Raw genomic sequence first — 26,762 nt, forward strand, 5'->3', positions numbered from 1 at the left:
AATAAGAACAGATAGGGATCACATTCAATTATTTTTAAATGACAGAGCTGCAGAAAACAAGAACAGATAGGGATCACATTCTGAAATGTTCAATCAGGATAAAACAACCACCGAAAGCAGGGGAGAAAAATATAGAATCAGATAGATGGAAGTAAAATGAATCTGAAGACTGTTAAAGGTCACCAGCTCACCTAATATCAAGAATCAAAGAAGAGTAGACTACATAATTTTGTATCAGCAAGTAGTTATATGCTCAAAATACTGCAGTGAGAACGTGATAGATTCCACAGTACAAATTCTTATGATAAACAGAAAAGGACAGACATAACTAGTTTTTCTAATTATGGAGGCCCAAACTTTACCAAGTGCTGCAAATAAATAGTGCCTTCTGATAATGCCGCACAGGATGGGATGTCGAGCTAGAATTGAACCATTTCAGTTCCTGATACCTACACGAAGTAATACAAGAAACCATATCAAGAACAATGACTAGTAATAACAGGTAAGTACAGAGTAATAAACATGATTACGGCATCGAAATTCAAAAGTGGCACCAGCCGGCAACCAAGGAGGTAGGACGTTGAAGATCGTGGATGGTGACGGGTGTGATCGAGTGAAGAACTCACAAGAATAGCTGCAAGCCAGAGTTCTCTGATTCAAATCCATGAAAATTGTGATCAGATGGCGGTGCTCAGAGCACTTGCCCTTTCTGCGCTGCATCTCCTCCGGCAACAGAGACAACAACCATAATCCCAATTCAAGGGGAGAATCCGCAGCAGAGAAGAAACTTATTTCCACTCCCTGGAATTTGGACTGTGGACATAAAAACGACGAGCAAGAACAGGGGGAACGAGAAAGAACTGAGCAACAATAGGAAAAGCGAGGAAGTGAAGATGAGCATATATATATTCTGGCGGGAATGGACGTTTCAAATTGTAACCGTCTCGTAACTCTTTCAACCACAGGGCGCCATTTGGACGAAAAAGAAAACCACAGGGCGCCAAACCCTACCGAAATAGGGGACTATTATGTAATTTCGCATTACGGGATATTCAGAAATACAAACTGCAGTGCCAGCTGTCGGAGAAAAGGGTAGAAGTGCAAACTTATCCCTTTGGGCAGCGAAGTAGCGAACTGACGGAACCAAGAACAGATTCTGCTACGATCCGAATCGATTGGGAACTCATACAATGTATACCCGATCAGACATTTGTCGTCGATGTAGCAGCTATAAAGATCAAGGTAAGATTTCCGTTCACTCCTGCCTGCTCTGATATGATCTGCTAACGGTAGTTTTTTTTTTTTTTTCCTCCCTTCACGAAAGAGAAGAAAAACAAGAATTAAGCCAAGAGATCTAGCCAGCCACAGATCCATTCGAACTGGACGTCAAAACCGACTTTTGTTGCACAATGTTCAGCAAAAGGATCAGGTAACGGATCGGATTCGAAATTGAGAGCGCGAGGGTTGATGACCTTGAGGTTGAGAAGTTTCTCATCAAGAAAATTACGGAACTACCCCTCTCCCCGTGTATGATTCTCTAATCGTGGCTGGGTTTGTTCTGGTTAACCCAAATAGACTTTTGTTAAGATGAAAACCCAAACCGGTTCTTAAGAGAAAATTGCATACAAAAGCATAGCGGGTTACTCTGAGCGAGTTAGAGGCTTTTGAGCCCGTTTTAGTAGAATATCAGATAGGCCGGAGAGAAGAAGAAAGATGAAATGACACAGATCATCAAACACAGGAAGTATATTGAATTGCCAATCTAAATTCTATTGAACTCGAGTTTTATGACTATAGGTGTATTAGTATATAGATTCCAATATGTTTTATCTTAATAAAAGTAATGCTCAATGAATTCTTCATCAGATTTCGTTGGTTGATCGATGAACCAGCCATCAGAGTGGATCAACTTCCGCTACCTGAAGCCCTTTCTTAAAGATTCCGAACGAGCTCTTGATTGCAACGAGCTGAACCCATCACCGTTCACTCTTCTCTTGCGATTATATGCTGTGGAGACGAAATCAGGTGATGAACCAAGAAGATCACGATCCAGAACTGAATTGCAGCATCGAACGACGGGGTAGAAGAGATGGGAAATGTCCTCAAGGGGCTCTCTGATTTTCCTTTTCTTAAGTAGCGAAGTTGGAGGCATTGCAGCTGGCTGTGCCTGTTTGGTCGACTTGATGGAGAAAGGAGGGATGTTCTCCTTGTTGTCAAAAAATACTTCCATGGTGATCTTGAACAATGGGCAGATGAGGCGAAGAATTAAGGAGGAATGAAGAAACTGGGAGGGGTTGGACTTGAGAACGTGGGAGGGAAGAGCAGAAGAAGGGAGGTATTTGTAATGGAGGGTAGGAATTAGGATATCCTTTTTGGAGGGGAGATTGAAGCTGTCTGAAAATTTTTCATTTTGGATTTCAGGGAGGGAGAGAGGATCTGGTGAGATTTAAAATATTTGAATTTGATGAGAATCGTACGAAGGAAAAAGGCTGAAGACTGAAGTGTTGTTTTGCAGTGTTTCTCGTGAAGCGGCTAAAAATTATTATTCACATGGGAAGGATAGACGGAGGGAAGTTTCGAATTCCCAAGTAAAACTTTTTAAAATTAAACGAAATCAGATCTGTGTCTCCTGCACTTTAGGTTTAGGAGCCAATGCCAAAATTGAAACAATGCTGAAATTCGAAACCACATGTTCCCGCTAAGGCGGGGTCCAGTTGCTCGTTTCATACCAAAACATCGCCGTTACGCACAAACGCGCGCGCGCGCGCGCTCTTCATGGTCCTAATTCAAGCGAGTCAATCTGGTTCCAATTTTCCATAATAAAATAAGGCAATACACGTTGGCTCCGATTTTAGGAAAAAGAAAAAAAGAAGGCTCTCAAAATTAAGACAAGTTATTAATATTTCCCATATAAATATTTTATGATAACAATGAATCTTAAAGTTTCAAAGAAATTTGCTTTGGGTAATGTTTCGATCAGTTTTATTTTTAAGAATCGGAAAAAAAAAAATTAGTTGTCATCAAAACACAAACATGTGGGTGAAAACACCAAACTTAATAGTAAAGAAAATCCTATCTCTATTGCATTAGTACATAGGATTATGAAAAGAAAAAATTTAAAAATTTTAAATAAAGAAGAGAAGATTGCTTAAAATTTGACTGTTAAGAAAATTTTGGTTAACCTAATAAGGTATCATAATGAAGTTATGAGAATATGAATAATATATGGATGTTGATTTTATGATATTAAATGTAAACTTATTAGTGTCATACTTAGGACCAAGGTTCGACATGTCGACTCATGTCGCCGTGTCGGACTCTAGCGACACAGCAACATGTCGCCAAATGTCGCCCGACTTTTGGCAAAGGTTCGATGAAAAATCGAACCCATGTTTCGAAGAGTATTTCAGGTCATTTTGACATGAAGTTTGACATGTAACCTAATTTGAGACCAATAAACACATTGGGAGTGTTATTTTGACTTAAAACATCACCTAACCTAAAGTTTATAATTGGCACATGTCTCCAGCTATATGCGGGCAAAACTGGAGTTTGGAAAATTCATATAAACTAATGTAAATATGCAAAGAGAACACAAATACACAAGTAGTAAAGAATTGTACTAAAATTTACAATTCATTATACAATTATGTTGAGTATGGCTCATGCTTCACATATTATTGCCCTATGTCACATTGGCAAAAAGTGAACGAAAAATCGACGAAAAACAAACGAAAGACTGCTATATATGGTGAATTTAACGACTTAGTGTATAAGTCGTGTTGCTTAGGACATAGTCAATATGTCATTATCGACAATAAAACCTATACATAATAAATTATATTAGTAGATAATATGATGTGAACATAACTTCTTCAAAACAATTTAAACTTTTAATGGAAGAAATTAAAACTTTTAATGAAGAAAAAAAAATCGTGGCCAAATAAGATAAAATTAAGAGTTTTTTTGGGACTAAATTCTTGACTACTCCCTTGTATTGTCCCCCATGCCTTAATGCAATATATCAAGTTATCCCTCTTGATGGTTAAGCCTTTTGACCATCAAGTAAGGATTGAAAAAGATGATATTACCCCTATGTGTGCATAAAAACCTAAATGTCCCTTCTAAAAATGACCTTTTAACCAACACTAGGTGGGTGAAGAGATTCTCCATTTACCCATTTCTTTACCTTATTTTGTCAGCATTCCCCACCACCCCTCCATTACCGATGACCACCGTCCTCTATCTCTTGATGGTTTAGAAAGGTAACTTGACATATTGCATTATGGCATGGGGGCACTGTGATATTATCACATTTAGGGGTTGGCAAGAATTTAGCCTCTACTTTAAAGGGTGCCCTAAAAAAACTCTAAAATCAATGTCTCAAAAATCCAATACTTTAGCTCCAACTAATAATTAAATATAAACTGTCTGGGTGGTGTAGTTGGTCATCATGCTAGTCTCACACACTAGAGGTCCCCGGTTCGAACCCGGGCTCAGACAGAAAATTAAAATTTTTACACAACTTTTTTTTTCCGAATCGGTGTCTTAGGATTCAGATTTTAACGGTCGAGATTAACACTTACTCGGCCGGCCACAAGCTCCAATGTAAAATGTAATGCCAGTTGAAGTACCGGATCATGAGAGGATCGGAGACGGATTCCATATCCTATCTTCTTATCTTTTCTTTTCGCACTGGAAACTGTTCGAACGTTACCGTGCAGGAGGGAGAGACATTTGGACATGGCGGGATCACTCGGATCTTCTTCTGCAGCTTTGCTGGCTCATCGACTCACCTCTTCTTCGTTTCCAAAATCTCCGCTTCTTTCTCTCACTTCAACCTCAGGTATTTTACAGGAAATGAAACAGTTTAACCCCTATGTCTTGAATTGTTCTTTGCTTTTCGGTTACTTCTCCGGGAGAGAAAAGGGATAATCCAATTCGCTGGCCTGCGATGCAGCTTCCCTCTCCTAAAATTTTTGTTATTCAGTTTCCGTTTCAGTGAGCAATTACAAACGGGTTTTACAGTTTCTTGAACAGAAAGAAAAGGTAATGTCGTTACCAGCTTAACGTTTTTTTATTTCTTTGTTTCAGGCCAGATTCATGGAAAGAAGTTGTTGGGGAGTTTTGGGGTTCAGCTTAAGAAAAGAAGATCTCAGCTTCAGTTTACTGTTACTAATGTAGCTACAGAAGCAGGCCCTACCAAGCAGGTTCTATTCTTTATCTGGTTTTGATGCTTCATTTTCTGAAATTCATATTAGATTTTGACTTTTAACAAGACCTCAAATTTAAAGATTTTAGTAGAGTTCTCACGAATAACCTTTCTTGATTGAATTTACTCGATTTGTTGTTGGGATTATTTGTCAATATAAAAAAACTTGGAGTTCAGTTTCAACTACGAAATTCAGAGTTGTGTCTTTCAATGTCAGATTGAATTTCTGAACCGTGTAATTTTCAGGCTGAGAGAATTTCTTCAAAGGAAAGCCAGAGGCCGGTGTATCCTTTTCCTGCTATAGTAGGACAAGAAGAGATGAAGTTGTGTCTTCTACTGAATGTGATAGATCCCAAGATTGGAGGTGTTATGATCATGGGTGATCGAGGTACTGGTAAATCCACCACTGTCAGGTCTCTAGTGGATTTACTTCCTGAAATCAATGTTGTCACAGGAGATCCATTTAACTCTGACCCAGAAGATCCAGAAACCATGGGCATGGAAATCCGGGAAAAAGTCTTAGCAGGGGAAAAAGTCCCTGTCACAATGACCAAAATCACAATGGTGGATTTGCCTCTTGGTGCTACTGAGGATAGAGTTTGTGGAACAATTGACATTGAGAAGGCTCTAACAGAAGGTGTCAAGGCATTTGAACCTGGTCTTCTTGCTAAAGCAAACCGTGGAATTCTTTATGTGGATGAAGTTAACCTTCTGGATGACCACTTGGTAGATGTCCTTCTTGATTCTGCTGCCTCTGGATGGAACACGGTTGAGCGAGAGGGAATATCAATTTCACATCCTGCTCGTTTTATTCTAATAGGTTCGGGAAACCCTGAAGAAGGTGAGCTTAGGCCGCAACTTCTTGATCGCTTTGGAATGCATGCACAAGTTGGGACAGTGAGGGATGCAGAACTAAGAGTGAAGATTGTGGAGGAGAGAGCTAGTTTTGACCAAAATCCTAAAGGGTTTCGTGATTCCTATGAGGCAGAACAACACAAGCTTCGGCAACAGATTTCATCAGCTAGGAGTTCTCTTTCCTCCATTCAGATTGATCGTGATCTCAAGGTGAAGATCTCTAAGGTCTGTGCTGAACTGAATGTTGATGGACTAAGAGGAGACATCGTGACAAATAGAGCTGCTAAGGCTTTGGCTGCTCTGAAAGGAAGAGACAAAGTAACTGCTGATGACATAGCCACTGTCATTCCCAACTGCTTAAGACACCGGCTTCGGAAGGACCCACTGGAATCAATTGATTCTGGTTTGCTTGTTATAGAGAAATTCTATGAGGTATTTAACTGAGAAGAGTGACTAGGTCACTCTAGCATTGTAAATTTTGTGGGCATAACTATTACTTTCCTTCCTTTTTTGTTCCTTTGCATGCCCTCGAAATCTCTCTTGTAGAGTCCATGATATAAATGAAAGTTGGAGTTCACTTTGCAGGAAGAATCTGGCTTAGTTTCTGAGAAGCTACCCCACACTACACTGTGATGGAATGCTTCTAAATTGAGGGTTCTTCCAAGGGAAGTTCTTAATTAATGAAGTCATCTTTGCTTTTGGTTCAATTTTCCTTTGAATGGAAAATGTAAGTCGCCCGTACCCTCCCCCGGGGGGGGGCGGGCCGCGGGGGTCTGCCAGGGGGGGGGGCCCCCCCCCCCCTCCTGGGGGGGTTGGGTTTTTTTTTTAAATAAAAAAAGGAATTTTTTTTTAATAAAAAAAAGTCTTAGGCATTTCCTTTGGTTAACCATTTTGTGTGATTCCATTTATGTTGTGATTGTGGTGGAACATTAAGTTGTGATTTGTGGTGGAACAAGTTAGAACAGAATGTGTTTTAAGTAGGAGCCCTTTTAGTTGAGATGATGCATCCGAAAGCAGATAATCTACTTTATGCTCCTTGATCTGCATTATAGGGCTGAATATAAGGCCTTAGGATCAACTCCCAATTTATCAGTAGATGCCTGTTTTCTATTCGAGGAAGCTGGAAATCTGGAATGGCTCTTTATTGGATATTGGAACACCTTTTTTTTTTTTTTTTTTTTTTTTGGGTGGGTTCTTCATGTTTAGCTTAAGTGATATAAGTAATCTCAATTGGTTGAGTCCTAAATACTTCTAGAGTTAGGTGGATGATCTAAGAAAAAGCTTAGCTGTATGTGTGGGTTGGGATCTGGTATGCCTTGTTTTTCATTAAATCCTTTGTTAAGTGCTATGAACTTCATAACCTTTTCCAGTGAGATCTTAATGGTTGGGCAGGCAGGAACCATGGCTATTGTTTACTTTCAATGTATAAGTTAGGTTTGTAGTTATTTGCAAGGGGGAAAATTGTATAGCAGTCTTGGTCAATCCTGTTTACAAGAAGCAAGTGTCTTATGTTTTGTTTTAAACGTTCTTGTCTTGAATTCCAAGTTTTTAAAAGACAGTTTCATGATAGTTCCCTATATGCTTTGCAATTCCCAAAAGAGAAGATGGAAAAGGTTTACTGTTTCAACTGTGCATGGAAACAGATGAATTCAAAATGAATGTGCGGTCAGAAGGCCAGAGTGACTGTAATTCCATCTTATTGGGTTTGTGTGTGAGAAATTCATAATCTTTTACAGTCATTAGTTGGACTGGAATGCTTTGATATTTGATCCGCTTTGGAATCCCCATGGCTGCTTGAAGCTCTAGTTTGACAGTTTCTAGCCATTGTATCTTACAGATGATAGTGAGACTATCTTTTTTGGGTCCATTAGAATAGGTAGATGGTAAGAAGGCAAAGTGTTTTTCACCGTGGGCCCCACTGGTTTTTGTGGTCAGGAAGCGTGTGTGTATGCTCCCCGTCGGGGTCGCTGATCCGGACTCCCATTAGAATTGGTAGATGGTAACAAGGCAAAGTGATGCAAAGTTGATTCCTCACTTGATTTCTTGCAGGCTACAATTACTGCACAATAGGGATAAGCCTGCAACAGGACAGTAAGGCTGTTCATTTTGATTCCTCTTTTGCACCTACTATTTCTTAGGACGAGGGAATAGCTTCTGTGAAAGTCTATAGCTTCCTCCAGTGTATGTATTATAGTGTTGATATTAATGCTCACCTTTTAAATCCATGTGAAACTAGGTATTTTCTGTATAGAGGGAATGATGTTTCCAAAAACAAAACGAAAAGGAATATCTCAATAGCACACATAGTACAGATGACATAGGAGATCTCGAAAGAAATAGCTGAGAATCTTCAACATGGCTAATTATGTAATCAGGACAACTTATGGTTGACCATTATATTACAATTGCTGAAATTCAAAGAATTAATTTACTGCAGTACTATATAGATTACACCCATGAGTCATGACCATGAAGTGGTGGCTCCAAAAGTGTGTGCTGAGTATTCAATTTCATCAGTTGCATCAACCATGAGCCACTTAGCTTTAGAAAGCATTATTAATGTACACAATTAGCCTTAAGAAATATTATAATGTACATGATAAATTTTTTTCATTATTTCTGAACTAATGTTCAAGCAGTAAAACTCAAATAAAGGGACAACCATGATTGGCCGACTGCCATTGCAACCAGCACAGGTTTTGGTAGTTCATACCAACATGAGGCCAAGAAAAATAGAAAAGGCTCAACCAAATTATCAGCGGTTGGTTTCAGGGCAGGGAAGTCTCTCCATTAAGAGACCTAAGAACCTTGAACCTAGGATTCTGCTCCAGGAAGGCAGGAGTCGTCTGGAATACAACTGATGCTGCTCGAATCAAGATCCCAGCAGTCAAACCCCATATCATATACTTCTTGTCCTCTGTTGTGTAGTCAAAGAAATGGATCAGGTATTTCTCCCCTAGCCATTCTCTCTCTTCTGCTCGCCGGTTCTCATCCTGAATCCGCCAAGAATAATTCAAAAGCTAGAAGAAGAAGAAGAAGAAGAAAGGAGAGCTTCGAATAGGCAAACTAAAACCAGTAGATGTGTGGAGTGTAAAACCTTGATGAACATTTCTAACGGGGCGTCAAATATTGCTTCAACCTCAGCAGCATTCGGCGTGGGCTTGAATGCTTGTTTATTAGATAGTATTCCAATCACGGGAACAACTCTCAGAAGGTGCTGTCCAGGAAGCAAACATAACTTTTTAAGACCATGAAATAGAACTCAAACCAGAAAACAGAAATTTCACATTCTGTACAATAAACTGATTCTTTTGCTTTTACATAATATCCCCTCTGAATTGAAAGATTAGCTATCAAACATTGGATACACTTCATCACTTCTGTTGGCAGAACAAAATTGGGAAACAAAATATTTGTCAAAAGCAACATTTTTCAGTTTCAGGCACTAATTTATCAACTAATGTTATAAACTACTTTTCTCTGAGAAAGCAGGTACCACAAAGTACAAAAAGGCTATAGGAATGATGTTAGAAATAAATAAAAAAGAAAAGGTTACTTCTCCAAAGCACCATGAAAAATATGCAGATCTAGGCTGTATATCTCCAAAAGTGTGTGTAATCAGGTCTCTGGGTTTTAGAAGAATTGCTTAGTGATGCAGAAGTGGAAAACCTCCCAAAAATCTTAGTGGTTGCAACTGTTCGTAATGTCTACAAGGACAGCCAGGCTGTTGAGAACAAACTTTACACAGATACTCATGAGTTTGGATGGGGGGTGTCAAATATTTCTTTCAGCATTGCTTTACTACCTTACTAAATCATAATCCTGGAGACCACCTGAAACTGATTTAGGTCTGATTTAAATTCAGACAGTGCTGGATGCTGAGGTTGCAGGGTATGGTTAATTAGTAAAAGAGATCATTTAGTACCCAAGTTTTTGAAAACCATAGGGAGAATCTTCCTTGTTCCATTGTGACTTCATGACAATTGAGGCGAAGAGGTGTGTCAAATTTCCAGGGTATAGCAGATTAAATTGCAAATGGTGGGCTTCAGACAAAATTGGTCACCAATTAGCCACAACCATTAGGACAGTTGGCCATAGGAAGAAATAATTATACTGTAGATGATATAGCTTCCATCAGTTGCTTCTTTCTGACCTGCTGTTTAAGCAGAAAAACTCCAATACTAGGAAAAACATTACTGGTAGTTCGAAGGCAATGTTGAAGATAACACGTAGAAGAAACGATAACTCAAGACTCAATTTTTATAGAACATTTCAAACCACATCACCAGATTATGTAGAATTTCTTGCAGATTTTGGGAAGATTATAGAAAACCATATACCGAAATAGAGAAAACGCACGCCCTAAAGAAGAAATGGATAGGAAATTGAAATTCAATCTCAAACAAACCTTAGATAAGAAAGGTTCAAGAACAGTGACGACATTGACAAGCGAAGGATCCAGTCCGATCTCCTCTTGAGCTTCCCTGGTAGCCGTATAGCTGTCATCTACATCGCCTTCCTCTGCTTTCCCTCCCGGCAACGACACTTCACCTGCATGAATAGCCCACTTCCTCTAATTATAAAATCCAAACAAGGAACCTCATGGAGTTTCAATTTCCACAGACCTGAATGAGTAGAAAGCCTCGATGACCGCTTTGTGAGGATAACTCGGAGATCCCCAGCATCACCTTCGAAGAGACAGACAAGCACCGCAGCTCTCTTGGGCTTGAATTTTTCTGTGTGAGTAATTGGTGCGGCCGATTCTGCAATACCCACTTGAGAGAGTACCTTCCCTGCAATTTCTTCGATCCGTTGCTCCTCGATATCATCGTCATCGTCATCGTCAAAGGAAGGTGGAGGTTTGTAGAGACGGAGCTGCTGGGCTAAGTTTCTAAGCCTCTGTGAACTTCCGATGCAATTAGAATCCATTAGAGATGAAACAGAGCTCGTAACTGGAGAAGGTGGAGTGGTCGCCATTAACAACCGCCCCAATACGGGTATCATATACTTGAGCTTGAACCGCATAATAGATTGCAGTTGGGTGTAGTTGGAGATGGGAATCGATTCTTTTTACAAGAGAACCGACCCGATAATTTAGGACCGGAAACCCGGAACGTTCTGTAACTGTATTCTCCATTTTCCAAGCTGCTTTTCTTTCTTTTTTTTAATCCATTTTCCAAGCTTGTTGGCAGTTGGAAAGGGGAAATCATGAGTCATGAGGGTTTTTTTTTGTTTTGTTTTTTTGTAAGAGAGTCATGAGGGTTGGAAATGGCGTTTCTCATCATGTCAAGGACCAGTAGATGTAGATCCTTACCCTGGAAGAATAATTTACAGAATCAGGTTCCAAAGAATGGAATATGGATTTTTCCTTTTTCTGAACAATGGAATATGGATCTGTCCATTTGTGGAAATTGCTAGAATCATTCCTGCACTATTCAATCCTTTTGTATCGAAATGAGAAAATACTTATTGTGTATTGTCCAACTTCAACTAAGGTGGCTATCTGTTTCCCATGGAAACCCTAACTTGAAGTGTGGATTTTACTTTTTTATTTTTTTTATTTTTATTCTTATCATTTTCTTGTGGGAACACATACAGCTTACCGACATTTTTCACCAAATATATGTAGGGCTCACGTGGGTTCCACACCGAATTTATGGTGAAAACCATTAAGAGAGCACAGAGGGGGGAGGTGATCCCAACTCTTTCTTTTTTTTGGGTAGAAGTTTCTTTACAATCTGATTGGATATGTTTCCAAAGCTAATGAGGCTCTCAAATGGGTATGGGATCCACTCCTTAATGGAGGGTCGAGAGCTTTCCTATGTCATGGGATTATCATGTTTCTCTAGTACTATTGTGGGGTTCAACTTCAATGATGTGTTAAATGTGTAGTATTGTGCTGCCAACGATCAATATCGAAATCTTAGTTAACAGTAGGTGCTACGTATTTAATGTGTAACATTCAAGTTTGACCCACCCTTGTGAGGTGTTGATCTGCCCTGAGTGGGGAATTGATGGTTTGTTTCTTGCTACATAGATATATTGTTTGAGTCATCAATCAAAAAGTTTGGACCAACATCATGTCCATCGTCTATGGATAATGTGGGGAAATTTGGACTCAAAAGGCTTCTTCCGCACAAGCAAATCATCCATTTTTACAACTACTGACTATTGACAATCCAATATTAGAAATGGTTTTTTACTTCTTCTGGCAGGTCAGGTTCAGTTGTTTCCTTCAAATGGACCCAACACTGATATCCATCAACCAGAAACTTAAAGAACAAACATCACCAGCTTTTCTTTGCCATCAGATATCAGAGAATAGAACTTGAATTGGAAAGCTCCCTTAATTCTCCTTAGCTGTCATATTACAAAATCACACTGGAGTTTAGCTTAGGCTAATCCCATATCAAATACAATAAATGTGATCACATGGAAGCATAGGTCCATCCCCAGCTTTCAGTCTCAAGTCTCAACAACACTTGAGGCTATGACCACTTCATTTTATTGAGGTTTATCTATATTTATCTCCTCATAAACCCCCAGCTAACTGTGCTTTTCCTGCTTTTTCTGTGCTTTTCTCTGTCGCATGGTAGTTAGGGGTGTCAACGGATCGGATTCGGATGGGATAGTAGTAATACCATATCCGCATCCTATTATATTCGGACGGATTCGAATAATATCCTATCGGTTTTCGGACGGATTTAGTCGGATTCGGATGATAATTGGATAATTATTTTCTTAAGTAGATATTTCTAAATGGGCACGTATACAGATTGAATATAAGTTTTCGACTACCTGTTGACATCTTTACCATTTTATTTGTGAGACTATGTTTGAAATTTAAGAAATTAGCAACTTTAGTAGTTATTTTACTATAAAGTCTATAAATATAGTCACAAATCTCAAGTAAAAAAATTATAAAATCAAGAAAAATAAATCCAAATAAATAACTTAATAGGATGATTTTATCAGACAGATAATAACCGGTAAGAAAGGGGTATATCATATCTGCATCCTATTGGTAATTGAACAGATAATAACCGATAAGTTTTTTGTTGCAAGGAGAAAAGACAAAAAAAATGCACTTAAATTTGCTGTGATTCCCTTCCCCGGGTATTACTATTTATCTTTATATCATTTATGGGTTTGGGCCTGGTTGGGCCCGCCCTTTGGTGGCTATCATTCAAGGTACCATCTGAAGCTGTTGTTTAACAGAAAAACAGAAAGTGAAACATTACTACATTTTGCCATGATAACATGAATATTACCAATTCAATTGGGTCCATAATTCCTCGGTAGAATGAGAAATTTAAGTATACATTATAGCCCAGGAAGGCCCAAATGATGGCCCAGTTAACTGATTTATAATAGCTACATGAAATACAAAAAAAAAAAAAAAAAGATTTATTATATATATATATTTTTTGTGTTGGAAAAGGGTGGAGTTTGTCTGTAGGAAAACATCATTTGCTGTGCATAGCAGTGCACTTAGATGCATAACAAAAGGCTGAAGAAAAAAAAATTACAAGTCTATTTTGTACTTTTTAAATTTGAAATCATGCTATAAATTTCAACCTATTGTTTGGCATCTAAGTGCACTGCGGTGCACAACAGAGAACTTGCACAGCAGATGATTTTTTTTCGTTTGTCCCTTCAACTTCTAGCTAAATTAAACAACATAAACCCTTTCTGCTGTATTAGTCCTAGCAGCAACTCAACTTACATTCTCAAGAAATCAAACATTGTGAAAATTTACCAAAGGTGGTATGTTAAAGCGGTTAAAGATCCAACTTCCCTAGGGGAGGTCTTGGGTTTGCACCCACTCGGCGGTATTAATATAAAAAAGCTCCCTTGAGGATGTAAATCGTGGTGCACGCAAGCAGGCCCACATTGTGAAAATTTAGGTGCATGAACCAGCAAGGCGCTGGCTCACAGGGTTTGCACAGGAAATAATGGCATCTGCAGAATCAGCCATTTCTTCTTTTGGGTTTGTTTGGAATTTGTATTCTCTCCCCCGACTGGGGACCAATCTTTGCTCTCAGTCCCTTGTTGACGACAAACTAGAGGGGGTTCACAGGGTACTCGTGATAGGTTTCACTTTTTTTAAAAAATGTATTTATTATTTTTTACTTATGTACCTTTAGATATTTGTGGTTATAAAGCCGTCGAATTCGTCACGATGTTTGGCTTAAATACTATGCAATTAATGCACATTACTGAGTTGCCGATGATGATGATCAGTTCTGAAGGCACCATTAAAAGCTAAAGTAGAAAAAAACAAAACAAAATAAAATCTCCACCACCATTTTGAATTTCGACTGTAAGTAAAAACTATCTGCACATTAATTGTGCAGCACTGACGATCCAGTGAAGGAGATGACCCGGATCCATTTATTTGGGCCTTAACTCTGCACAGTTGGAAGGAGTAAAGGACAAGAATCTGAGATAAAAGAGCTACATCCAACTTCTGCTGCATTTTTATTTGGCCCACGAAACAGAGCAGCTGCAGAATTGACAGGTCAGTTAGGCAAACATCACTAACACGATTTACGAGTAAACAACACTTAAAAGGGGTGGAAAAAAAGTACCATTTGGGCCTCAAACAAGTTCAAAGTCCAAACCAATTTATTTAACACTTTCAAGCCAGCACCGAGCAGGGCCCATCCTGAAATTTGATGATCATGATAGATTTTTCTGTTTAGCTTTATAAACATGTAAACGCCTGAATTTCTCTCTCATATGATTAGTACTACATTTTCTTGGATCTCACATAGCCTCTAGAGAATTTATTATGAACATTAAAAAACTGAACGTTCATGCATGGCCATCACAAACATTTACTGCAGATGGCTGTTTAAAGATCAGTGGTCCTTCTGGGTAGTTCTTTATAAGCTTCAAAGTAACTTTGAAAGAGATGGAACGTAAGCTCAAATCGTACGAGTTAAGGCAGAACAGCTACGCCCAAGAATGGGCTTTGAAGGCTGGGAAATGAATGGAGGGTTTCAATGGGCTTAGCATATGTACGTAGATTCAGTTCTTGCTGATTTTCCAGAAAGTCCGAATAGATTTTATGCTAACTTCTGTGAAGAGAAATTAGAGCCAGTTGCAACTCCAAAGAGAAATCTTAATTTTTGGAGAGGAAGGCTGATTTGACTGAAGATTGTCAACAACAATTTGATGGCGTCTAAATCTAACTATCAATAACAAACCTAAAATGGGAAGTTTAGTAATATCCATGGCATCCATCGTCAAAAAGAAAGATAACAAAAGAAACAATCCTTGGTTGGTGAATGAGGCAAGAAAGCAGATCTTGAACATATGGCCATGATTAGGAGTGCTAGAGATGCGAAAATGACTCGCTAGAGAACGGAAATTGATGCATCATTCCGTGCTAACTTCATTTTCAAAAAGGAAAATAGAAGCTAAAGGATGCAAACGCTGAGGATAGGCTAAGCAGTGACGTCATTGGTTCATCATCCCTGGTCGGTGCATTATCTCAAGCAATCAAGAAGTCTGGAAACGTGAAAAAGAGTTGGAAAATGGTTCAGTTCTTTCATTTTCAGAGTGGGAAAATGGTTTAGTTATTGTCATTTTCATGGACGCAAAAGGACGAACTCAACCTGCATGCCAATGCCGGTTGGGAGCACATGAAAACGACCCAAGTATATATGCTAAGAGCAAAGGAAGCCCTTTATGAATGCGCGAGTCTTAAAGCATAAGGCAAAGTCCAAGTTAAAAAAGTGAAATCTTACTAGCAAGGCGAGGTTTGAGGGGTTTAGAGAAGTAGGAACACTTAGTCTATAATCCAGGAATCCAAACCACATGAACACAACAACAGCAACGACCAAAACATCACTTCCATGTCTTCTCTCTCTGCGCTTTCAATTGAGGTCCGGATCTGCAGGGCTTCTCTCTGTTTGTCTTTGCTTGGGGTAGGTTATTTAACTAATTAAACACAAACACAACTAGCCTTCGCATTCAAGCTAAGTTCTCTCCAAGACACACTTGTAACGTCCTGCAATTGATTGCACGCATGTTCATCTCTCGTGCACCCATCAATCCCTCTCTCTCACTCATAGAGCACACTAGCTGGAAGCAATCAAGCGCACAGAGATTGATACAAGAGGAAGAAACAAGGAGCTTTGGCTTTGCTTGAGTGGGATCGAATTCCGTGAAAGAATAGAATTCCTTTGATCATGTCCTTGTACAGGGTCTGCGTCATAAGTCCCATGCACAGCTCCATCAACCACATATCTGATGTGCTATTTTGCTGTCACCGGCCATCTCTTTCTAACACGTTAAGAACTTGGAAGACAAGCTGGTTTCTGTGGCCAAGTGCAAGCTTATTAGATACGAATGACACATTCTTTATAGCCGATGGAGACTTGCTAACTACTATAAGCGAGATAGCAATCCTCTAATCCAATATTTTGAGTCCATTCCATTATTAGGTTTAAAAAGTTATCAGGATTGTTTTAGGTTTTGAAACCCTAAAACTTTCAGTTCCATGCGTTGATAGCTACTTCTACCTAAGTCACTGATCATGGGTATGAGAAATTCCCTTTAGAATCTTCAAATTTTACGGCCTTCTTGACTTCACATATTCACATCGTCTGGCCTTATTCCAAAATTTTCAGAAGATAAAGCGCACAAAAAATTGCCAAGGTATTGTCGTAAGTGATGACCTTTATATCTGCAATTTGAAACGAAGTTTTGTCTCATCTTTCTTTCTTTCTTCTGGGCATGTAACGAGATAAGACCTTAGTTGGCAAATTGAGTTAGTAGACAAGATAGATAGTCTCAGCTGCTCCAGGCAGTACTCTTCCATTCCACTTTTTTCTTTGTTGTTGCAGAATATCATTAAATCATTTTCTTTTTTGGTAAAAGCATCACTAAATCATTAACGGCGTTGGATCATGTGTTTTTTTGGATCTATCTCTTTTGTTTTTACAAATTTCACGTTTTCCACAGAGAGGAGAGAGCCAGGAATCGGTCTCCTGCTACTGTCTCTTTCATAACAGCAAAGATACCCTCTCTCCCTCTGATGGCTTCTGGCAGCGCGCCCACTTCCCCGTTCCAGTAATAGTGACCTTTGGAGTTGCTTGGGCCTTGCAGCCTTGGGTTCAGCACCACCCACCCATTCTTCTTGTGATTTATCCATGAGACCATGACTTACCCTCCTGTGTGAATGAATATAGGGCACAAAGAAAAATGACAAACCTATACTTTTTTTTTGGGTGGAGAAAAATGACAACCTATATACTAACCATGATTTGTAGGATTATGAGGGTAAGTAGTGCATATCTCAAGCTGTTCATCTGATTAAATTTGCATATCTCGAGCTGTTCATCTGATTAAATTCAGTAATAAACTCATAGTATCTCAAAATTTTTAAGTGAAACTATCATTAGAAGTAGCATGAAGAAAGTGATAAACTTTTATCTTGACTCGTATCTGTTGGTATGGGTCTCCACTTTGCAGGTTAGGTTAAAATCCACAATTGTACTGTATCTAAAATTTTCATTTTCCTGTCATCTAATAGAAGCTTGAATCTTTCAATATTCTTCTTCTTCTTTTTACTTTTTATTTTTGTACTTTATATATATATATTTTGCCGAAAAGAAATCATTCACATAGAAGGACATAAATTACATATGGATTGTATATAGGATACCAGACATCACGTAATGGAATATGACCAATATGTCTTATCTTTCAGAGGAAATAATGCCGTCCAAAGTAGGGGATGATTGAAACCCATAACCCTATGTACGTTGTATAAAACACAACATTTCATATAAAGTATGGACTTACAACTACAACTTGTGTCAAAAGCACAATGAACCAAACACCACGAAACAACACTTCTCAGACATTTCATCGAACATTTTCTGTACTGTCTCCATAGAATGGAATACAAAACACCCTACACCATGAGACAACATTTATCCTCTCAGTCATTTCATAATAACATTTGTGCAGTCTCCATATCAACCAATTTTTATTGAAAATCTTAACTAATGATGAATTAATTAAAGTTGTATGCAGAGACAAAAAAATCCAAAGACAAACATTTATACACCTAATAATTTCATGAACATTAATCATTAATATATTATTAAAATAGAATTAGAGACACAAATCCAACAACATCAACAGCCAAATGCTTTAATTATGGAACTTTGTTATGGGACCATGCATGATTTATGGTATGATGTTAGGCAATTAAAAGAGCAGCACAGTTATAAAATAAAATTAAGACAACCTTGATAGAATAAAATAAAAGTAGGAAAGCTGGCAATGGCTAATATTGAGTATGGGCTCTTTCAACCACTGTGATGGAATGTGATATTCGGGGTTAGAGAGCACAAACCCAGAAATATTTCCTAACATTCATGATAATTTTCTTAGGAATTAAATACAAACTTGATGTTGGTCCAAGTTTTGATTTAGGTTAAAAAACGAGTATATATCAAACGCATGATTTTTTCTTATTGTAGAATGAAGCCCATGATTCTAATTTGCACTTGATAGTCAACAATGGATCTCTTTATATCTCCATTGTCTTCACCCACTCAAAATATATCAACATCAAGATATTTCAGTATCAACTTCTCTTTCATGGTTGAAATGTTTATAATCGTAAAACTAGATTAAAAATAATATTTGAATGACAATTTATAGGCATATTAGAATTTGGCAATTTTTTCTTCGCGGTCAGTGTCTTAACACCTTACATCATAACTGGATCCCATTCTCATATGAAAACTTAATATTTGCAGCTCATTTGCTGTAGTTGATATTAATTAATGAAAAGCTTGATTGTTAATTATTGGTTGATTAAAGTTGTGCATGGCATTGAAATTTTCTCAACCACCGTATAGATAATTTTTTACCCGATGAATATGACTAGTCTCTCCCAAAACCTTGGTTTTGCTACTTTAAAAAAACATAAGATTTTAAATAGGAAATAATAGTTTGAGGGACCACGTACATGATTAAAATTGTGGACAATCTTCAGATGGATTGGATTAGATCTTATGAAATATAACTAGAGTATGTTTAAGACGAGTGACAAAAGAGGGAATATAGTTATCAATCATGTCTAAGCACTTGAACACCTTGGCCATGAGATCTTCCTTGTAATATTATTCGGATCCTCTACTTGCAGTAGTGGAGGATTGTGTTTTTTCATATTCTTTGATTACATATGTAGTTAGGGGTGTCAACGGTTCGGGTTGGGCTGGTTTCGGGCTGGTGCGGTTTGGGTTCGGGCTGACTAACGGTTTGGGCTAACGGTTTAGAATTGTGTTTACTAACGGTTTGGGTTTGGTTTTATTAGTGGTATGTTTTGAGTACCTTGTTGATATGTGAAATTTATCAAGAGTATGTGAACACGATATAAGCATTAAGTTATCTCAAAGTCTTTTGTGTTGGGTGTTCAAAATCAAAATTTTTTTTTCTACAAAGAAATAAAACTTAAAGAACTAATATACAAAAGAAAGCTGACATCTTGATGAATTTTAGTGGGTTGTCTTTGCTTATTTTCCTCCCCCTTATTGACACTAGTAAAAATAGATCAAAATAAAGAATTAAAAGATTTTCAAATGATAATACACTTGCTAAATATTTACTAAGCCCATCTTCCAAATGGCGAAAGCTTTGACAAGCATGATGTTTGCATATTACAAAGCAAAACAATTAAGGAAAACAATAGATACTTGGGGTTTTCTTGTCTTTTACATTCAAATTTATTTTATTTTGTTTCTTTATAACGGGTTTAATGGATTGGTTCGGGTTCGAACTGTTTTGGGCCAAACGGTTCAGACTAACGGGCCACACACGGGCTGGCCTGGCCCAACCTGAACCATAGCGGGCTGAGGTTGTTCAGCCCAAACACAGCCCATTAAGCTTCGCTTTGGGCTATAGCGGGCCAGTTAGGTCCAGTTTTAACGGTTCGGGTTAGGTTTTTACACCCCTGTATATAGGTAGAAGTCTCACCTCTGAGTGGTAAGATGGACAAAATGTGAGCCCTCCTCTTGGATATATGATAGAAAGGATGTGAATGAAACACAGTCTTATACCATCGTGAGTAAAAAGAAGGAGAAGAAAAAGAAGAAGTTGAAACATGGATTTTTTTAGTATTCCAAAGAAGATAATGACGAATTGCAAATAGTGATGGTCCCAATATATGAAAGAGTGTGGTCCATTTAACTGTTCAACTTAATTTATAAATCCCCCCTGTTCCTCCCCCACAATCCCCCCTTAACTAGTGAGTTTGCTTGTACTACTTATAAGTTATTTCCTTCATAATCCTATGGAATGATTCAATTGATAAAAGACTAATATCTCATAAGTAAAAGGTTAAGAATTTGAATTTTCTTAGAATTGAGTAGAATGGATGTAACTAGATCATATTAGCATTGGATTAAAATTAGTGAATTTCAATAAAAGTAATGATGAGAAAAGTGATGTGGGCGCAATGCAAGAGCTATAAATATTGCAGGGTTGGGGGGGGGGGGGGAATAATTATCCAAGAGTTAAATTTAAAACCCTATATTTAAAGAAGAAATAGTTAAATCCCAAGTAAAAAGTAACTCCTTAATCCCTAAAATTTCTCACAATTTCTTTCCTTATTTCTTTCTCTCCTCTTTCTTTACATATGTCGTAGGGAAAACATGGAAAAGCTAGATGTTAGGAGTTCATATCTAAACCTTCTTCACAATTAGGTGTTCTCTCACTCTGAATTTGTCACTTTTTACTTTTATTTAATTTTATATTGTATTTCTTTGTTGAGTTTTTCAGTTATTCATTTTATTTGATTATATATTGTTAATGGAATATTTATATATTTGTAGGTAATTGATTACCATGATTCATTTGGTTTGCATCTAAATTAACATTTTAATTTATCTATTTTTTGTAAACGTAAAAATGTCATTAATAATTTTTCTTTTTGAGTTACAAAATGGGGTTCAACTGTTCAAATAACCTACGGAATGAAAACTAAGGCATGAAAATATTTCAATAAGCCTAAAGGAGCTCCTCTATACTCAGAGGGGCTCATGAAAAAACTATAGAGGGCTTTTAGCTGAAGTAGACCTCTTTGTCATCCAATCAATCACATCTAAACATGAAATTGGACACCCAATGGGCTTATAGTATGTGTAATGAAGAAGCATCAATACTCTTCCGACAAGGGGATAATCTGGATTGTCATTAGTCCCCTCCCTCTCTGTTGAATCCTGGCTTTGTTCCTAATTACGAGTAACATAAACGAGCTAAGATAGGGTCTCAAACTAACCTGAGATTGTGGGTCATGTAAACGCATTCTTTTACAGGTAAATGGGTAATCTAAACGAATTTTCTAAGTTCTAACTTCTAACTATATTTTTCTGTGTATTTTTCAAAAAAATAAAAAAAGAAAACCTATATTTTCCTGTATAAAAGTAGATTCGAATTTTCCAGTCTATCGATCTATCTAGTTTAGAGGATAAAAGTAAAAGTCGGACAGAGAGACAGTGGGGAAAAGAAGAAGCAAATGGCTGAGACAAGCTGACGCCAGACAGGATCCACAGTTGTTAGGTCATGAACGGTTCCCATAGGGGGCTAGGAATCAAGAATTCATCTTTTCTTTTAATTTTACTGTTCGATTGCCCTCCCCTCCTTCTCCCTCTCTCATCATCATCATCCTCTCCATCTTTTCCCAAAATATGACGTGGGGGAAGCCGAGGGTTTCCCTGCAAACCCATCTGAGTTATCGGAGTTCTTAGTAGTAGTTGTTGTGGGTTTTCTTGTTATTAATAAGCCTTGTTGCAGCCTTTACAGCTCTTTTTATTTCGTCTCTTAGTATTGTGTTGGTGTTGGGGGTGGTGGGCACTACTACACCTCCTCTACAGAGAGAGACCCATCAAAGACTGGCCTTCCAATTCGCCTTTCCTCAGAGAGGGTGTCATAGAGATCAGAGAGAGACATGGGCTGAGGAGATAATTAGAGAAGAATAGAAAGACGAAGAGGAACACCAAAAGGGGAAAAACGCTGGCAGTCTTGTCTTAGATTTCTGTCGGGTGATGGAATTTGGAGAGTTGAATGGCAAGGCTTTCTGGAAGAGGCAGCAGCAGCAACAGCAGCAACAGCAGGAGGAACAGCTTTCAGAGTGGTGGCAGCTGCCGCAGGAGAAGCAACAGAAGAAGCGACACAAAGGGCAAGAGGACTCGTGGAGTGAGCCAACAAGGGAAAGTGCGGGTAATCATCAGTAATGCGAAAAAGTTCGAAAAGAAATCAAAAGCTGGAACAAGGAAACAAGAGGGGTCTAATTCTGGATCCTCAGAACAATCATCAGCAGCAGCACCAGCTTCTTCAGCTTCAGAGGCACCATCTCAACCAATCTCTAGACCCAATAAGACTAGCAGAAGAAGACGACGACTACCCAGAAGAGTACCAAGATCATTGCCTCGGAGGAGAAGAACTACAAGAACAAGAACAAGAACAACAACAAGGGTTTCACCTTCGTGGCTATCATCTTCAACCACAACACTATCAGCAGCTGCAGCACATCCATGGAAGATTGGATGGAGAAGCATTAGACGCACAAACACATACCCACCAAATCAAACCCTCTAAAAAGCGACCTTATTTCCCATTCGTTTCTACTCCTTGCTCATCGTCTCCTCCTCCTACTGCTACTTTGGCATCTTCTTCGGAACAGCAGAGGGTTTTCGAATATGCTAGACTGTGGGAAAGGATGAAAGTGAATCAGCATCACCAACCGTCTTCGAGATTGGGAGTGAAAGCTACCGCCGCCGCCGCCGCCGCTGCTGTCGGAGGAGGAGAGATTGTACAAGTACAAGGAGGTCACATTGTGCGATCGACGGGGAGGAAAGACAGGCACAGCAAGGTCTGCACTGCAAAGGGTCCTCGCGACCGAAGAGTCCGTTTGGCTGCTCACACTGCCATTCAGTTCTACGACGTTCAAGATCGACTGGGTTACGATCGACCGAGCAAAGCCGTCGACTGGCTCATCAAGAAGGCCAAGGCCTCAATAGACGAGCTCGCCCAGCGTCTCGCTTGGAACCCAATCACCACGACTAGCAGTAATTCAGCGTCTCTTTCTGCCAATACTGCTACTAATCCTGTCAAGCAAAGCCAGAAAGAAGAAAACATGCTTCATTTTCTATACAAAACCGAAACTCCATTGCTTGATTCGAGTAAGAGGCCAATGGGTGTTGCTGACCCAGATGATTCTGGGTTTGATTTTCAGCAGCAGCAATTGAACAATCCGACCCACAGCTCTGGCTTCCTTCCGCCTTCGCTAGACTCCGACGCCATTTCCCACACCATAAAATCTTTCTTTCCAACGGGCGCTGCTACATCACCGCATTCCATCAATTTCCTGAACTACCCACCAGACCTAATTTCTAAAACCAGCAACCAAGACCAAGACCAAGACCTTCGTCTCTCCATTCAGTCATTCCAAGATCCAATTCTTCTCCACCAGCAGCAGCCACACCACAATCCACAATCCAATCCTTCGGTCGAACGGGCCCTTTTCTCTTGTTCAGCCCCATTAGCATTTGATACCACTTCCGACGCTTGGTCTGAGCAGCCACAGCAGCAGCGGCAGCAGGCAGTGACGGGTAGACAATATCAAAGGACGGTGGGTTGGAATACCGGAATGGATACAGGCGGCACCACAGGAGGTGAAGGAGCATTCATTTTCCATTCTTCACCGCTGCCTCAACCTTCTCTCGGCCAAAGCCAGTTCTTTCCTCAGAGGGGACCCCTTCAGTCCAGTAACTCACCTTCACTTCTCGCTTGGATGGACCAGCAGATTTCCGCCCCCAATCATCTTAATCATCTGGCAGCTTCAGTTCATAATCGATCGTCGACAACTGGCTCCGGATTTGCGTCCGGCGGATTCTTCCACATCCCTGGACGAATTCAAGGTGATGAGGAGCAAGACGCTGTCTCAGACAAGCCGTCCACAGGCTCCTCTGCTTCTCGCCATTGATGGACCAGATCGGAAGTCTGTCTTCGCATTGTAAATCTCCTGTAGGTATCTCTTCAAATTGTTTCAATTATTTATCATGACACATTATGGACATTTTCACCTGATCCATCTTATCTTTTCTTTTCCCCTTTCGTTTCTCCATATTTTGTCTTAGAGATTCTCTATCTTGATAAGGATCTGTTCAGCAAACAAGCTATGGTGGTAATCTGAAAAGAGGAGAAAGTGAGGGAAACTTTTCGGTTAGCTTCATCAATGGCTTGCTGTGGGAAGAAGATCTGTGTCTGTGGATTCAGGTTGTTCTATTCCCAGTTCGTTGCATGAGCTTGTTATTTTATTTTTTCTAAATTCCTGTTGAGATTGGTTCTGTGAGCTCTACTTTGTTAAATCATTGTTTGATTTCTCTGTTACTGTGAGACTTCGGATTCTGTTTTAGATGCCTTTCTGTAATTTTCGGTGTGTCGGGAGGAAGGAAGACCTGTATGTTCCGATGATACCATCATCTTTTACATCTTAAGAATCCCAATGTGAATTATCTGAACTGGGAACTCAATCCAGGTTGATAAGAAAAATGGTCTTTTGTGGGTATGGAGGATGATTTGAATGGCATGCTCTGGTTTCTCGCATATACTACTTTTGATTTCGCTGTTGCTTTTAAATTCCAAAAATGAAAGAAAAGAGAGGATTTTCCTTCTTCTGAGAAACTGAAAGAAATGGTCCTTCTGTAATGGGGAGGTTGACAATGGATACTATACTTGTTTTTTGCTGTTCTTACTTCTTTTACAACAGTTACATATTTAACAACCTCCTCACACCCTCCGAAATGAATTGAAAGACCTTTTATCATCTCTATCAGTGTAAGAAACTGCTTCAATATTGCCCGAAAGTGGGGGATTCTAAGGAGCAGATGAGAGTTCCTTGTCCGTGAGCAGTTGCAATATAGAGATGGTTGTGGTTTTACTTCTGTGGCAAGTTGCTTTCAATCCATCAAAAGGTTGAAAATTTTTTCTTTCTGTATAGTAATGTTATATATATGCTACTCCTACCGTGTTTTAATTTCTTCTCTTAAGAATCAAACCAGTAGTGTGAAAGCCTGAACGTCAGTGTTAAAAAGGTAGCAATACAGCATTGCTATTTACCATGCTAAGTCCAGAAGACCCAGAAATCCTAATTCATCTGTGACTGCGTAAGGCTTCCCTGCGATCAAAGAAACCGATCAGATGTGTTGATGATCCATGTCATTTCCGCAGCAGCATATGTGGGGACTGTGATGGCTAACCTGGCCAACAGTGTCTCTCTTCCATCTACACAGGGTACAGTGAATTGAAGCAGGTTGTTAAGCTAAATGAAGTAATAAAATGTTGAGCTGGAGAAGCATCAACGAGATGAAGAAACAGGTATGAAGGTCGCAGTGAGTGTTGCACAGGCCCGAAGGAGAGAGAGAGAGAGAGAGAATGACATGGAATCTTTCCCCTTATGGGCATTCCATATTTCCATCTAGGGGTCGTTTGCACCAGAACCGACACGTCCATAGTCTACCGTCATCACATCACATATTTTAGGTTTCCTAGAAATTAATCACTTCTGATTTGACCTCTTTTCTGCTTTTTACAGTGCGTTGACTTATAATTGTTTTCTTCGTTAATATATTTCTGCTTTTGCAAACTGAACTTCAATCCCAACTTTTCTTTTCTTCACGTCGAACACTTTGGGTCAGGCACGGGGTTTTGTTTTTTTTGGATCAAGCGTTCATGAGTAAAAAGTCTAGCTCTAAGTATTGTAAAACAAACCATGGGTTATAGATAGTGATAATAAACCCCCCCCGCGGTATAATAGGACCCAAACCATAAAAAAAAAAAACCATTCAAGGTGGACTTGATCAATAATGGCATTCAGTGAATCATAAATAGATTTAACTGTATGCAAGTATTTGGTTATGAAAGCATCATTTACTAGAGCTAGCTTTCTAAATTCTAGTTCACCCTTCAACTTGGGTTTGCTAACCACATCTCAACTGACCAAGTGAGCCTTTTAACAGATCCATACTTTCTCCAAATAAAACCACTAGTGACTCTCCATTTCATGTAAAATACCTTGAGTGATCAAACACGATTGCATGGTGTAAAGAGGGATAATCCAAGGTTGACAGCTAATGTCACACGCCCCCGATAGGATGTATCTTTAAATCTACAATTTCACCTTTGTAATTGAAGTAAATCCCTCCTCTTAATTCTTCCACTTATCGGACACCAAATATGTCCAACCGTTGTCTCGTAAGTGGTGATTTCCATGCTAGCGAGCCACAATTTTAGAGAAAAAACCGTGTTTTCAACACTCGCTTTTGTGGTTCCTTTGACACCAAGTTTGAGATATAATTGTGATTAGGAAAGGAGTGTTATTGGCAGCAGTAGCCATTAGAATGTAAGGAAGAAAAAAAAAAAAAAAAAATCAAATGCCTAGATTGGCTGCTTTGTATACCATGAAAGATAACACTTTGTAAATTTGGGTGATAGAAAGGCTGCTCAACCAAAATCTGAGCAGCATTTTCATTTTAAATAAACCTTGATACAACAAACGTATCCAATATTGGTTACAACGGATAGGATGATTTAAATCTGAATTACTTTAAAGTTTTAAACTTAACGAATAGTCAAGTTGTTGAAGTTTGATTCATCTAAAGAAGCA

The 26,762-nt window shown here is 38.9% G+C and overlaps 2 protein-coding genes, 1 non-coding gene and 1 pseudogene across 4 annotated transcripts; 3 read left to right on the plus strand and 1 right to left on the minus strand.

The window, feature by feature from the left end:
* The first annotated feature begins 4,429 nt into the window (after nt 1–4,429).
* On the plus strand, nt 4,430–4,503 carry TRNAV-CAC (transfer RNA valine (anticodon CAC)). Its single transcript has one exon. It is a non-coding gene; the product is annotated as a tRNA-Val (tRNA).
* A 151-nt stretch (nt 4,504–4,654) lies between these two features.
* Nucleotides 4,655–6,764, plus strand: LOC149025550 (magnesium-chelatase subunit ChlI, chloroplastic-like). Its single transcript, XM_089145761.1, has 3 exons — nt 4,655–4,846; nt 5,095–5,210; nt 5,459–6,764. The coding sequence occupies exons 1-3, from the start codon at nt 4,744–4,746 to the stop codon at nt 6,509–6,511; spliced, it is 1,272 nt and encodes a 423-aa protein (XP_089001887.1). The 5' UTR covers nt 4,655–4,743; the 3' UTR covers nt 6,512–6,764.
* A 1,586-nt stretch (nt 6,765–8,350) lies between these two features.
* Nucleotides 8,351–11,107, minus strand: LOC149025551 (nudix hydrolase 15, mitochondrial-like). The gene is made up of 4 exons (XM_089145762.1): nt 10,693–11,107; nt 10,476–10,618; nt 9,165–9,284; nt 8,351–9,060 (listed from the first exon to the last, which is right to left on the minus strand). The coding sequence occupies exons 1-4, from the start codon at nt 11,090–11,092 to the stop codon at nt 8,836–8,838; spliced, it is 888 nt and encodes a 295-aa protein (XP_089001888.1). The 5' UTR covers nt 11,093–11,107; the 3' UTR covers nt 8,351–8,835.
* Nucleotides 11,108–21,604: 10,497 nt separating this feature from the next.
* LOC149025552 (transcription factor TCP4 pseudogene) lies at nt 21,605–24,588 on the plus strand (annotated as a pseudogene). The gene is made up of 2 exons (XR_016171750.1): nt 21,605–24,121; nt 24,235–24,588. The product of XR_016171750.1 is annotated as a transcription factor TCP4 pseudogene (transcript).
* The last annotated feature ends 2,174 nt before the right edge of the window (nt 24,589–26,762 follow it).

The sequence above is a fragment of the Hakea prostrata genome, chromosome 2 (genome assembly GCF_041222555.1).
Source record: "Hakea prostrata isolate BN-2017 chromosome 2, UWA_Hpros_2, whole genome shotgun sequence".
Taxonomy (NCBI): domain Eukaryota; kingdom Viridiplantae; phylum Streptophyta; class Magnoliopsida; order Proteales; family Proteaceae; genus Hakea; species Hakea prostrata.

Bases quoted from the DNA above. Each gene is read 5' to 3' on its own strand.
- LOC149025551 (XM_089145762.1), bottom strand. From the start codon at position 11,092: ATGCGGTTCAAGCTCAAGTATATGATACCCGTATTGGGGCGGTTGTTA. The intron at 10,619-10,692 runs GTCTGTGGAAAT...CTATTCATGCAG, and splicing joins GAGGCTTTCTACTCATTCAG to GTGAAGTGTCGTTGCCGGGA. The intron at 9,061-9,164 runs GTTTTACACTCC...TGGCGGATTCAG, and splicing joins CGTTAGAAATGTTCATCAAG to GATGAGAACCGGCGAGCAGA.
- LOC149025550 (XM_089145761.1), top strand. From the start codon at position 4,744: ATGGCGGGATCACTCGGATCTTCTTCTGCAGCTTTGCTGGCTCATCGA. The intron at 4,847-5,094 runs GTATTTTACAGG...TCTTTGTTTCAG, and splicing joins TTCTCTCACTTCAACCTCAG to GCCAGATTCATGGAAAGAAG. The intron at 5,211-5,458 runs GTTCTATTCTTT...TGTAATTTTCAG, and splicing joins AAGCAGGCCCTACCAAGCAG to GCTGAGAGAATTTCTTCAAA.